The sequence below is a fragment of the Pieris rapae genome, chromosome 2 (genome assembly GCF_905147795.1).
Source record: "Pieris rapae chromosome 2, ilPieRapa1.1, whole genome shotgun sequence".
Taxonomy (NCBI): domain Eukaryota; kingdom Metazoa; phylum Arthropoda; class Insecta; order Lepidoptera; family Pieridae; genus Pieris; species Pieris rapae.
Genome location: NC_059510.1, coordinates 8,451,442 through 8,465,676, shown reverse-complemented (window position 1 = coordinate 8,465,676; position 14,235 = coordinate 8,451,442). Strand labels below are relative to the sequence as shown.

Sequence of the window (14,235 nt, the reverse complement as noted above, 5' to 3'; positions counted from 1 at the left end):
AAATTTATGTAAATAAAAGACTATATAGAAACTAAGTATATCAGGACATTAAATATTTCTGAAAGGATAATTTAGTTATGACGATTAATTTTATTAAGGATTTGAGAGTTTTCTTAAATAATTGTGTATTTTTAGTAATCATGAAAAATGAGACATGAGACGTGAGAAATTGTACATCTATTTGAAAACATTTGTTTTACAAATAGATTTATAATTTTATCAATCGTTGCCGTCATCGCTATCGCTATCGCTATCACTGTCACTTTCTGTAACATTTATTATTAATGTGTCTGTGATATTTTCAATTAACATATCTAACCTTCTCATTTTTTCCTCTTCTTTGACAACATGGGATACGCATTTAGACCATTCGGTAGCCGTAATTTTTTGAATGCCTTCCTCAAATAAATTCGCACGTCTTTCAATTTGAAGGTTTTATTATTTTGAGCTACATGCCCCTTTACCTGCGCCCATATCAATTCCATAGGGTTCAGCTCGCAATGGTAAGGGGGCAGTCTTAAAACCGTGATCCCATGTTGTGCTGCCATTTCGTCTACAGCGTACTTATTAAAAGACTCTGTGTACATCACTACTTTTTAGTGGTATCATTATTTTACAAAATGACAGTAGCTAATGTCAAATATGGAATTGAATTAAAAGTAGTACAGAGTACTAACAGACCAATTCACTTGGTTGGATTAGGCTTAAAAAAAGTTATTTGGTTAATTACCCTAACAAACGTGTGTAAATTTATAAATACTTTAGAGTAAACATAGTTTAAAACAAAGACATACTATCAGCTTCTCGTTAATACGGAGAACAATATGCAAATAGATAAAGAAGAATCAAAACAAACGACAGAAGACATTAAAATATGTATACCTGGAATGCGCATAAGTCCATGCAATAAAGAAACTATGTCAGGGGCTGGCACATATGAACTAGATGGTTATATATACACGTATCTAGCAGGAATTTTGAAATCACAGTATGATGAGGTTAAAAAGGTTAGTTTATCTCGAAAGATGAGATTTTAATTACAATTTTTTTTTTGTTCAGAGTAGTGTGATTGAGTCTTATATATACCAAATTTATGTAATATAATAAATTGATTGATTTTCAGGCAAACATTTTATCCATAGAAAGTCCAAAAAGCCCTAGTGTGCTTCCTCAAATGGGAGATGTAGCCACAGCAAGAGTAATAGCTGTAAACTCCCGCTTAGTACAATGCCAGATACTTTGCGTGGGTCCAACGGTGTTAGCTAGGCCATACAGAGGAATTCTGAAAAAGGAAGATATAAGAGATATGGATAAAGATAGAATCGATCCCTATAAGTGCTTCAGACCCGGGGATGTTATTTTAGCAAGAGTTGTATCCTTTTAATTGAAGTAAACTAATATTTTTGAGGTTTAATTATTAGATTGACAATTGATCTCTTGATGCTCTGTATTATTAGTTTTGGAAGTAAAAATTTACATATTACTATTAGCGTATAAATGCTTATATTATACATTGCTTTATATGGAACAATTATTTTTAATTTTTTTACTACTTTACATAAATCAGTTACCAATGACAGAGCTACATGCTTATCACCTATCCACTGCAGAAAATGAGCTTGGTGTAGTAATTGCAACTGCTGAAGGCTCTCCACAAGGAGTAAGCATGGTTCCTATCAGTTGGTCTGAAATGCAGTGCCCTACAACATTAAACAAAGAGCCCAGGAAAGTAGCAAGAGTAATACCTGAAACTATCAATAAAGAATTTGTGTTAGCAAGTCAACCTGAATTGGGGAAGAGTTGAAAATAAAAACATTTATTAAAATTGAAGTTTTTTATTGAATATAGTAATAACAATATAAAAGAGTAATATATGTACAGTAGAACCTCGTTAAGTCGAACATCAAGGGAGACGCCAACAAATTGGAGTTATAGAGTTTTCAACTTATGGAGGATTTCCATTTAGGCGGATTTTGATTAGACATAAAGAGTTTGAGGTTTATTCTTATAAATTTTGAGTTAGAGAGAAAGGTAAAAAGAAATAAAAAAATTCAATTTGCAGAGGTGACAAACATATTTTTATTTATTATAAATCAACATTATTTCAAATCATTTTAATATAAAAAATATGGCATTAAAAAAAGTCAGTTATTTTTTTTCTTTAGATAATTTGCTTGTTCTCTATCTATAGCATTGTCTAATCTATAAAGAGCAGAAAATTCTTCTTCAGAGTTACTGGTTTGCTCTATAAAATTACGTAAGGTATTCAATGCGGTTCGCGCCTCTTTTGTGGAAACCCATGGAGCGCATGTAATATTCACGTCTTTTATGTCATCTGAATCATTAGTATCGGTTTTCTGCACTTTGACACTTGCACTCTCCCCACAAACTTTTTTAAAAACAAGTTTCTGTCTTCTTTTGAATTTTTCTAACCATCCATTACTGGCTCTGAAATTAAAGAGTCCCAATGATTTAGAGAATATTTGGGCTTTTCCTTGTAACAGTTTTCCACTAACACTTATATTTTGATTGCGACACTGCTCAAACCATTCAAGTAAGCACTCCTCCAAGCCCGGATATTTTGCAATTCGTCGTCTTTTGCAGGCCAAACTTTGACCGTTTTGTATTTTTCTTAAGATGTCTGATTCATTTTTTATTATTGTTGAAAGAGTACTCATTGGCAGGCCAAATTGTTCAGCAACATCTTTCTTTTTTTGACACCTCTTCACAGCTTCGAGCACTTCTAACTTTTCAGCAAGACTCAAAGTTTTTAGTTTACGTTTCACAGCACTCATGTTAACTGTTGTACTAATTGATGTGTATTGCAGTAGAACCAAACTACTTCTGACAGTATTTAAGTCGAAAACAAATGACTTGCTTAGCTAAATTTCAAAGGAAAATTAAAAAAACGTGAGTCATAAATTTGTTATCGTATACTCCTAAAATGTTTTCTAAGAAACAATAGTGTACTCACATTGTCGGCAAGTTCTTAAAGTCGTCTTACTAAAACTTATTTTTGTTCGAACAATGGAGGTAATAAATTCCAAATGATCAAGTCGTAAAGGTTGTAAAATAAAACGTTGCTATGCTTTGCTTGCTCTGTTTGCTTTCGTAAACGTTTTTGACATTCATAAGCATGCCTTAAGTCGCATCTAAACTGAATAAATAAATTTTGATTGATTAATTTGATTGATTGATTTATATGTTCGAGATACAGAGGTCAAATTTAATTTTTCGAGTTATAGAGTGAAAATATGTACCAAAATGGCTTGGAGGAACTCGGTGATTATTTCGATTAACAGAGGATCAAAATTTCATGTAATAGAGGTTTTGGTGTTTGCAAAACATTTCTTCGAAATTTGGAGGTTTTAGACTTATCGAGGTTCCACTTAACGAGGTTCTACTGATATATAAATGAAGATTATCTATAAATAGTAAAAACATATAATAATATCATCTGTTTTAAAATAAATATTTTATAGGCTATGTTCATCAAAGAAAGATTTTTAAAATTGGTATACTTGTGTTGGAGCCTTCAATACAAATATATAATAATGGAAATAGCTTTATAATATTGATGTACAGTCACAGTAAAACAGATGACAATTTATATCAAGTATCTCATAGTGCGTAGATTGGAACAGTTTATTGACATTAAACAGCTGATAACGAAATGTCATTCATACCAAAAAACGTCAAAATACAAAGAGATTTCAGAATACAGAAACTTTTTAGAAATTTTACGCGTTAAAGTAAGGTCGTTGTTGAGTTTTTTAATGTAAATCGATTCGGTCTCTTCATTGTTTATATCAGAAGATATCAAACATTCCATTATGTTATAGATGTACTTTTCACGATGTTATTTTACACAAACTGTTATTTACAAAGAGATACTACAGTTTGTCCCGTGTTCTAGTAAAATTTATAAGGCATTGAGCATTCGCTACAGTGATTTTCAGTGTTTTACACGGTTTGGACGCTGTGAAGATTCTGAAATATGAAGTTTGCGGAACATTTAAGCGCTCATATAACGCCTGAATGGCGAAAACAATATATTAACTATGAGGTATGTATATAGTTATGAAAAATATATTTATGTAAATGAATTTAATATCGGACAATGTATTATTCTTAACTTTTTTATGATAGGAATTCTCATTATGTTTGTGGTGTTGTACTATAACTAGTGACATGTTTCATGAAAAATAATGAATCAATGTTTTTTTATTTACCTTTTAAATACATTATTTAAACCTTATCTTTATGAGTTAGTTAAATAAGGTTGGTATTACATTTGCTGATTGAATGAGATTGTATGACCATAAACTTAATACTTGAGAATTTTATTAAATCTTATATCTTTATGATTATAATATAAAATAAAATATCAGATATATTATTCATAACTAAATTTTCCGTTCTAAGTGCATTTCAACAGTTAAATCTCACAGAACAACTACTATAATTTTATTATTATTAGCATGACTATCCAATGATATTATATATCATAAAAATTCATGATAAATATTATTTATTTCTTATGATAAATGATGTTATGTTTAGAATTTATTAGTTTAATTTATTAGTAATCTGAGCAGGAATTGCAAGTTTACTTTATCTGATTCAACAGTACATAGAGATAAAGGCTTACTAAAGTTAAGTAATTACCTGTATGAATAATTTTTTTTTTAATAACATATCTGAGTCCTTTACTATAACTTGGAGCAGAGCTTCAAGGAAATAAAATACCAATATTTTAATTTATATTTTAATTAATTATTTATGATTACTGTTTGCCCAAATGAAATAAAGTTATTATTTTTGAGGAAATGAAAGCCATGTTGTATACAGCAGTGGAAGAAGCACCTTCGGCGGAGAATGTTGAGCCAGAAGTATTGTCCAGACATTTTGCCAACTTTGATGAAACATTCTTCCATTACTGTGATGAGGAACTTAAGAAAATCAACACATTTTATTCTGGTATAGTAGTTTTAGTGGCACCGGTGCTTAAACTGTCACGTATCTTTAATAGAGAAGGACATAGACACAGCATAGTTACAGATTTATTTCATTGATCTTTTTATAACTTTTGGTGTTAGTATTCTTTACTAATTTTCAACAGTTTCTACAATTAGTTATAGTTTGATGGAATGAGAAATGATTAGAATAAATAGCAATAATAAGAAACAAGAGTAATTTTAACATTTTAGAAAAGTTGGCGGAGGGAACGAGAAAATATGCAACTCTGCAGAGTGAGTTGAAATCTCGATTTGATACAATGAAACCGAAAAGTGGAGGTGATAGCAAAAAAGCAGTACCACGACGCAAATTACAGGAATTAAAGCTGGCATTTAGCGAATTTTATCTTAGTTTAATACTGCTCCAAAACTACCAGAATTTAAATTATACAGGATTTAGGAAGATATTAAAGAAACACGATAAGGTATATTATAATTTATTGATTTCAGTAACATAATTTATAAGAGATATTTATGAGGAAATTATTATATTAATCTGATTTAATTTTAGTTATTAAATGTAAGCAATGGCGCGCAATGGCGGGCAGAGCATGTAGAAACGTCGCACTTTTACACAAATAAAGACATCGACAGATTAATCAGCGACACAGAGGCTACCGTCACAAATGATCTCGAAGGTAATATACGAGCAGCATAGCAAGAAAAAATGATAAAGCTCTTTCAATGTGAAATCTAATCTTAAGCCCTTTTCTATTGTTGTTGACTGATATTTTGGTGAATCTTGCTCAACTAGTAGCACTTCTATTACAGCAGAGCCTATGAATTAAAAACATGACTCAAAGAGCCTACTCCTAGTCCGTAATGAAAATGCATTTTTCTCATATTTTAAATCAGAATGCATTTATTATTAACGCTTTAAAGTCCACATAATATTTTTAATTTTCTATATTTGGACTATTTTCGTAAATTGTAGGTTAAAAAATGTTATCACTTAATTAACTATAACAATTTGATTGGATTCTTTGAATATTATTAGAATTAACTAGAACAATTCGATTGGATTCTTTGAATATTATTAGCGGAATAATTGCGTTGTTTGTATTTCGTAATATATTATTGTAGGTGGTGACAGACAAAAAGCAATGAAGAAGTTGCGTGTCCCACCTTTGGGAGAGCAGCAGAGTCCCTGGACCACGTTCAAAGTGGGACTGTTTTCGGGGTCCTTTATAGTTCTATTTATCACCGTTGTACTCTCAGGTAAATTACAAAAAATAGGTACATTTTTTTTATTTTTGCCTACTTTTTTTTCTAGCTTACGAAATCTTATCTCACTAAGTTATTACATAGTGTAATATTTTACAGTTTTTGCTGTAAAATACTCGTATTACACTAAATTAGTGAAACCATTGCTACGGTCTTGCGAGCCTTGTGGCAATGTGTTCATTGGGTGGTAGTATCAGTTTTAAAAAAAATCTATAAAAAAACAAATATAAATATTTTTTAGATGTAAATGCTATTTAATATATATTTTTTTGCTCAAATCTTACGCTAAAGTAAGTAAAAGTTTTTCAACTTCCTGATTGTTAATTGAATAAATTAGTTCAATTTTAGGACAAGTATTATAATTATAATATTACAATTATAAATATGTTTCCATTGAAATTTAATTATTAAATAACATGCAAGAAATCTGCTTTTGGGATAGTAAGAAAAACTGGTGAGGTTTCTCATGTTCCAGATAAAACCTTAATGCAAATAAACCTATCTCTAAACCAACATGAAGTTGCATTCTGTTTATTTAATGCAAATTTACAAAACCGACCTACCTATTTAATCTCGCCACGGTTACAGATAAGAAATATTTGTGACACAATTTATAATCTATTTGCACAGCTTACATCGTCTGTACATAGATGCTGTTTTAAATTTATTGTTTTAATATCGCAATATAATATGGTTATTAGGTTAAGCACTTATAATGCTCAGTAATAATTTATGATTTCAATTTAGAAACTTTCCAGTAGATGGATGGAAAGCTTTAGAAGTTCTAATGGCTAAATAATTTGTTTACGAATTAACCTATGTATTTTAGTATAAAAGGAATTATCTATTTATGTCTTTATGTACATAAAACTGAAAACTATACCAATACTATAATAATACCTTATTAGTTAAATCTTGACTGAGACCATGCGCTAACAACAACGCGAATAGTCACTTTCTTGTGAACTTTGAAGCAATTTGTTAATTTATTTACATTTATATAGTCTTATGAAATGACTTTAGGTTTGCAAATCTGATGTTTTCTATAAAATTTTATGTTTGGTAAAAATATTTTATTGATCAGATCCGACAAACAAAGTGTGAGATGAATTTTCTTGAGAGTGAAAACAGAATTCGCTAGAAACACTTGATTTTCGAAACTCATTAAAATTAAATTCAAATTCAGATTCAAAATCATTTATTCATGTTGGTAACATAATGTACCCTTATGAACGTCAAAATTTTACATTTACTGCCAGTTCTCAAATCAAGGGCGTAGAACGGAAGAAAAGAACTGGCAATAAACTCTCCGCCACTCTTTTTTTTTTAAATACAGTCGTATCTCATTAATAACATAAATATTATAATTTAATATTATTAAACCAAATAAATATACAGGAGCTACAATGGTAGTAAGATTAAGACGGTAATGACTATAGAGACCATATTATTTACTAATCCTCTTCTTTCCAGCACTTTTCCATGAAGGCGGCACAGAAAACTTCAAAACGGCATTTCGGTTATACCGAGGTCCGTTTCTTCTTGTTGAATTTATCTTCCTAATAGGAATTAATGTGTACGGCTGGCGTAGTTCTGGAGTCAATCATGTACTTATATTTGAACTGGATCCTAGAAAACATCTTTCCGAACAGCATCTTATGGAACTCGCTGCGATCTTTGGTGTTGTGTGGGCGCTCAGTATTTTAAGCTTTATTTATAGGTAGGTGCAGACAATTTTGTGTAAATGGATCATTATTTCCGAGTTTATCCTATACAAATTATTACATATAAGAATCATGCAAAATTGTATATCTCTATTACTACACAACATTCATACACACTTAGCGCTGAAAGTCCAGATCAAATTTCTGGCAATAAAATATATAATTTGGACTGCGTAACCTAATCTAACTTTACCATGTGTACGTAAATTTATTTATATGAAATGATTACCGCCTAACGCCTAAACCCAATAATCTATCTCAAGCCATTTTGACCATCTGAGATAGAAATCTTAATCCCAATATTGATAAAAGTGTGCTGATAACCAATCGACGGATTGTTATAGACATCTGTCGATACAAGCTACCAGGATAGGTAGATAGGTTAACTTACAGCTGTTTTAAAATAATTAAAAAGCCACTTGATATGTTTTAAACATAGACATGTATATTTTAATATTATTTGTACGATTTTATTTACTTTATTCGGTTTATATCGATTATTATAGAGTGTAAAGAGCGAAGAGATTGCATTCTATCCGTCACGAAAAATGAATTGTGTTCTAGGGTTTGGTTATTGGGATGCAGATAGAAGATCGGTCGACTGTCACGCCTCACGGTCTGATGACAGATTGTTTTCAAACTGAGATTGTAGATTAATTATTGGGTTTAGCGCGCAAGAGCGTGTTTATTATTTGCGTTTTATTATTAATAAATTTCCAGTGCAAGTTTGAGTATACCGCCATTCGTGAATCCGTTGGCGTTAGTTGTGATAATGTTGGCCTTCCTCATGAATCCTCTCAGAGTATTTCGTCATGAGGCCCGCTTTTGGTTTCTAAGGATATGTGTAAGTGTTTCATTTGTATCTCCATCAGACTTTGCAAGTTTTATTTGCCTGTCCAATAGATGCAATAACTAATCACGGGAATCGAACCGTTGATCATTGGTTTTAATAAAAAACGTTGAATTAAAAATAATATCTCTTTATTACTCCAGTAGTCTTTGTTTCATTAATGAGTTTCAAAACATCGCACTCATATTGGTTATTTAAAAATAATTGAATTGAATTTTTATCTTTATACGTTCTCTGTTAAAACATAACGTTTATAAACATTTTGCATGTAATACGTTTACAAACCTAAATTTATGAGTGAGAGGATTATAGAAAAACCCGGCAAACGTTGTTTTGCCATGTTTTTGTGCCAAAAAATTAAAGTTTATAATTAACAAAAAAAACATAAGGGATGATTGTAGAGGGGTGAAAATTTAGGGTTGCATGTATTTTTGTAATCTGTTGTTTTTGTATCGTAAAAAAATAAAAACGAAAAAAATTTCTAAAAAATAAATAAAAACATTTAGGGGTGGACCACCCTTAACATTTAGGGGCATGAAAAATAGATGTTGTTCGATTCTCAGACCTACCCAATACGCTCACAAAATTTCATGAGAATCGGTCGAGCCGTTTCGGAGGAGTTCGGTTACTAACCCCGTGACACAAGAATTTTATATATTAGATAAACTAATATTTTCTAGGGCAGGATCCTTGCGGCGCCATTTATGCCCGTGTTGTTCGCGGACTTTTGGCTCGCTGATCAGTGGAACTCATTTGTGTTTGCATTTCTCGATTTTCACTACCTTGTGGCATTCTATGTGGCCGGGGCGGATTGGTTTGATGTTAATGGTAAGATATTGTCATAGATAATGCTAGACGAAAATGTGGAAGTTTATGTTGTTTGACTTTGCTTTGAAAATCAATGGTTTATTTCATAATAAGTAATGTGTTTCATGTTTGTGTTTAAATGTACGTATTTCATTTTTGGCTGAAATGCGTTCTGTTTTAGCTAGGAATACTAATACATATTTAAATTAATAAAATTTCTGTCTATAATATTTTCTCTAGTTCTTCCCAAGTCACGCACTTAGTTATTCGACGCAAATTAGTATGGAAATATTTTTACTGTACAGTAATACCCCGGAGTTACGCGATAGGTGGGACTGAGCGCTATCCGCGTAAGTCGAATTCGCGTAAGTCGGGGTACAAATTTGCATATAAAGACATACAAGGTATGTTTAATTGGGACTGGAGACTAAATAAAACAATAATTTAGGAAATAATTATTAGTATCTCATTCTAGATAATATGACAAACTATATTAATAGAGTGTATAAACGCAATCCGAAGTTAGTTTGATGTAGAAGGTTTCATAAATTGTAATTACAAAGTCGTTTTCTTCTCCCGTATATCTTCTCGTAGCATCCTAGTAATTTTATAATTCCATGTTTTGTAACAAAAATGCGCTCTTCATTGGAGTCTATGCTTTCCAAAATTGTTAACCCTTTTTCAATCGAACTCAGGGCTTCTGTCAAGTTTACAACTGTCATTTGATCTTCCAATTGAACTGGATCCAAAGAATCATCATTGTTCATCATTGTGACTTGTCCACGCATTGATATGAGCTCATCATTTGTGACCTCCTCATTGTGTGAATCCACAAGCTCTTGAACATCATCACTATCCTACACAGTTTACATCACTACACGTCTGTGCCTGTTGTAAACTGAACGAATAATAATGCGGGCGGGGGGAGTCAGAAACAAACGCCGCCGCTTGACTTTTACTGCGCGGCGTTCAAACAAAAAACGAATAGACGAGAAAATTAAATCGCGTAACTTCGAATTCGCGTAAGTCGAGGTAGCGTAAGTCGGGGTATTACTGTACTTTCTTAATTGCGTTTTGTTCCACAAATAATACATGAGAACATAACACCTGGATTGATTGCTCAAGTCATGTTATCAGTTAATCGGCTTGGTCTAATATTTATTTTTGATCATATAACCTACAATTTCTCTGTAGGTGTTTCTTTTTAATTGTTCCACATTAGAGTTGCCTGGAAGAAATCGCTTGTTAGCAATAAGGCCGCCCGTTGCCTAATATCTTATGTGACCTGCTTTTTTTTTGTTATGTGTATGTTTTGGAATAAGGTAATACAGTATGAATAAATAAAAATTGCAGAAGAATTCGAAACAACGAAATGGTACATAATATCTCGTGCCCTGGTGAACATAATCCCTGCTTGGACGCGTTTTTGGCAATGTCTCCGGCGTTACCGGGACAGCAAAGAGGCGTTCCCTCATCTCGTGAACGCGGGAAAATATTCTACTACGTTCTTTGTGGTTCTGTTTTCGACTTTAAGAATTATTTATAAACGTAAGTGACTTTTTGCATTTGTCTTTGTCTTCTTAACTAGGCTACTCTGTGAGTTTACATCTTTTAATACATTTCTTTCACTACTTCATTAAGAAAAAGTTCTGATCTGAATTTTTTTAACAATTCACCTCAATCAGTGAAGGAAAGTTCTTATGTTCTATGGCTTGTTTAAAATAGTGTCTCATCCGAGGTAGATTCACTACATTTTATCACTTATATGAGAAAATAATAATAATTCAATGTCAATTTTCAAATTTAATGTAGATAATATTTCATTATCTCAACTTTTTGACAGCAGGATTTGTATACGTTCGTTTTCGATCTCTCTAGTGATGAAGCAAACGATTTAAATCCCTTACCTAAGGGATTAAATAGCTGTTTCTGAATAGATGTAGCAGTAACAGTTTCCCACAGCAAACTACTCAAATACATACGACAATCCGTGGCTTTACGCGTGGTTGGCTTGTCAATTCGTATCGTCGTGTTACACGTACACTTGGGACGTTCGAATGGATTGGGGGCTTCTCACGGTGGGACCTGCAGCGGAGAACGCCTTGCTTAGAGATGAAATCGTCTATAGTGTTTGGGTAAGTGTTTTGGCCCATGGCACTGGATGATGAGCTTTTTGGGGCTACTAACTATTAAGCACCTATCCGGTCGCCAAATTACAAAAAAGTACATTGTTTCTTTCCATTTTTTGGCCTTTATTTCTTAATGTATGGGGAATAGAAAACATGTATCGTGGACTTGTGTAGTTTATGTATCAATTTTGAAAGATACACAATTTAAATAACTTCGCTCGATAGAAAAAAATCTGTCATAGCCAATTTTTGACACTTTGATTTTATGACAAAAATGTATATAGAACATGTTTTTAAATTTACACGATATATTTTATCGCAAGGCAACTATCCATTTCAGAAAAAATTCTGATAAAATTACATTAATTTAATGTTTAACATAACTAATTGTTATTACGGGCCGGCGCGCCTCAGTGCTCAACTGCTCACCGCAGTACAGCCTTAATTGCGAATGTCACGATTTGTTCTTAACATACTGGATTCGAACTTAGCACTGTGAAAACAATAGAGTTAGATAAATGTTCATCAGACCATTGATTTTCGTCCACTTGTGACCTAAAATTCGTAACAAATAAGAAATTAATGTAAAATTAGCTACTACAAAGAAACTCCTAATAGTGTTTAAGGAAAATTAATCTATCTTTAGAGAAAAGCGGTCTTTTCTATCAGTGCCAAATTAATATTTCTAGATTATTAGCATATGATGGTGTTCTTGACGCCATGTTTGTCTTCGTCGAATAATAATTTGTTAGAACGTTTTGCAAAAGCCACGATTTTACCATAGATTAGAGATGTTATGATAACTTTTCTAAATTTTTTCTCATATATGTTTATAGTGTTTGAGCGTCTGTTGCTGATAAAGGTAGAGATAGCAAATAAGTTAATACACCTTTTGTTTATAGAGCGCGTATTAATTTTTTTTTTAGTTCTATTACTTTGCAATAGTAGAAGACCTGGTGTTGCGTTTCATTTGGGCGCCTGCGTTCCTCTTAACCGAGAACCAATTAGTTAGCGGCGAAACTATGATCTCCATACTAGCGCCCTTAGAAGTTTTTAGGTGAGTATTTCAATATTTCCTGTCTTTATTTCAACAAGTCCGCTTTAATTTTAAAACGTCCTTTTTGTCCTGAATCGATATTCGTCGATCTTCCGACGTTGCTTGATTTTTCAAATATAATCTCGCCGAACAAGCAAATTTATGCTTTAATTCATTCATTCATACTGGCTATGTTGTGTGAAAAACTCGAAAAAGTGTGTATAAACATATAAATTATAGGCTCAATCTATAATTTATGGTATTCACAAACAAAGGATAAACATAGGTTTCATGTTTTGTCTTTAAAAAATTGGCATATCTTTAACATGGGGCAGATATGTATCTGCGTTTGTTTTAACGTTTTTTAAGCCTAATAAAACCCCAGTATTTGCTTTCTTGCGCTTTTCTTTCGCTTGGAAACAACACCAGAACCTCCATGTTATACTCCACGTAATATATATTCGTAATTCATTTCCAGACGTTTCATATGGAACTTTTTCCGCCTGGAAAACGAGCACCTAAACAACTGTGGTAAATTCCGTGCCGTTCGCGACATATCGGTGGCACCACTCGATTCCTCAGACCAGGCTCTCATACTGCGAATGATGGATTTGCCCGATGGCGTTGTTAATAGGTGAGAGTGGAATATCGCAAACTACACGGCAATAGATGTTTGTTGCTATGGTTATTTTAACAGGTTTCAATCATAATTCTTTTAAGAATGCTCTTGAACGTAATTTTATTTTTATTGCTTCCCCAGAGGTAATATATTGGTTTTACGTTTTATTATTGCCAGTAAATAACTAAATTAAATGAATAAAGTAATATTTAACGCTTATATGAACTTAATATAAGTTTTATTATTGTTATTTAAATGCAATAATGCGTTTATCGGCTTTCGGACATGGTAGTTTGTATGAAACTGCATTCATGATTTCTGACGTATTTTGTTTTTCAGGCAAACGAAGAAAAAGAATCCGAAAAAGATAAAAGAGAACGACCGAAAACCACTCTTGAAGAAAGAGTCTATTCAAGACCTTCAACTTGAGTTAGATTTGTCCTCCAAAATGTTGTAACAAACTGTGATACGTAGCGTACGAGATATTCTCATTGTAAGCGATATTATGAGTATTATTAAATATATTATTATATTGACGTTTTTTGTAATCTACCTTCGTTTATAAAATCATGTTTATGTGTTCGTCTCTTTCTGTCAAATTACGTTCATGCTATGGCAAAGAGACATGACAGTTTAATATCACAGCGGGCAAACGCAGAACACCCGATAATAAATGATAACGCCGGCCATAGACACTGCCAATGTCAAAATTCAAAGGGCTCGCGAATGCATTGCTGGCCCTTAAACCTGTCATGTATGAGGGGGTAAATGTTTACGTATACCAGTAAACACTCTTTGGTCGGACATTTTTCTGTTACTTTTTCTTTT

The 14,235-nt window shown here is 32.3% G+C and overlaps 2 protein-coding genes across 2 annotated transcripts; both read left to right on the top strand.

The window, feature by feature from the left end:
• The first annotated feature begins 650 nt into the window (after positions 1 to 650).
• On the top strand, positions 651 to 1,825 carry LOC110991812 (exosome complex component CSL4). Its single transcript, XM_022257333.2, has 3 exons — positions 651 to 1,007; positions 1,124 to 1,372; positions 1,568 to 1,825. The coding sequence occupies exons 1-3, from the start codon at positions 825 to 827 to the stop codon at positions 1,802 to 1,804; spliced, it is 669 nt and encodes a 222-aa protein (XP_022113025.1). The 5' UTR covers positions 651 to 824; the 3' UTR covers positions 1,805 to 1,825.
• A 1,868-nt stretch (positions 1,826 to 3,693) lies between these two features.
• On the top strand, positions 3,694 to 13,939 carry LOC110991816 (xenotropic and polytropic retrovirus receptor 1). Its single transcript, XM_022257339.2, has 13 exons — positions 3,694 to 4,066; positions 4,827 to 4,980; positions 5,211 to 5,443; positions 5,530 to 5,656; positions 6,102 to 6,236; positions 7,716 to 7,962; positions 8,687 to 8,810; positions 9,497 to 9,644; positions 10,977 to 11,171; positions 11,586 to 11,758; positions 12,679 to 12,809; positions 13,267 to 13,422; positions 13,747 to 13,939. The coding sequence occupies exons 1-13, from the start codon at positions 3,998 to 4,000 to the stop codon at positions 13,862 to 13,864; spliced, it is 2,010 nt and encodes a 669-aa protein (XP_022113031.1). The 5' UTR covers positions 3,694 to 3,997; the 3' UTR covers positions 13,865 to 13,939.
• The last annotated feature ends 296 nt before the right edge of the window (positions 13,940 to 14,235 follow it).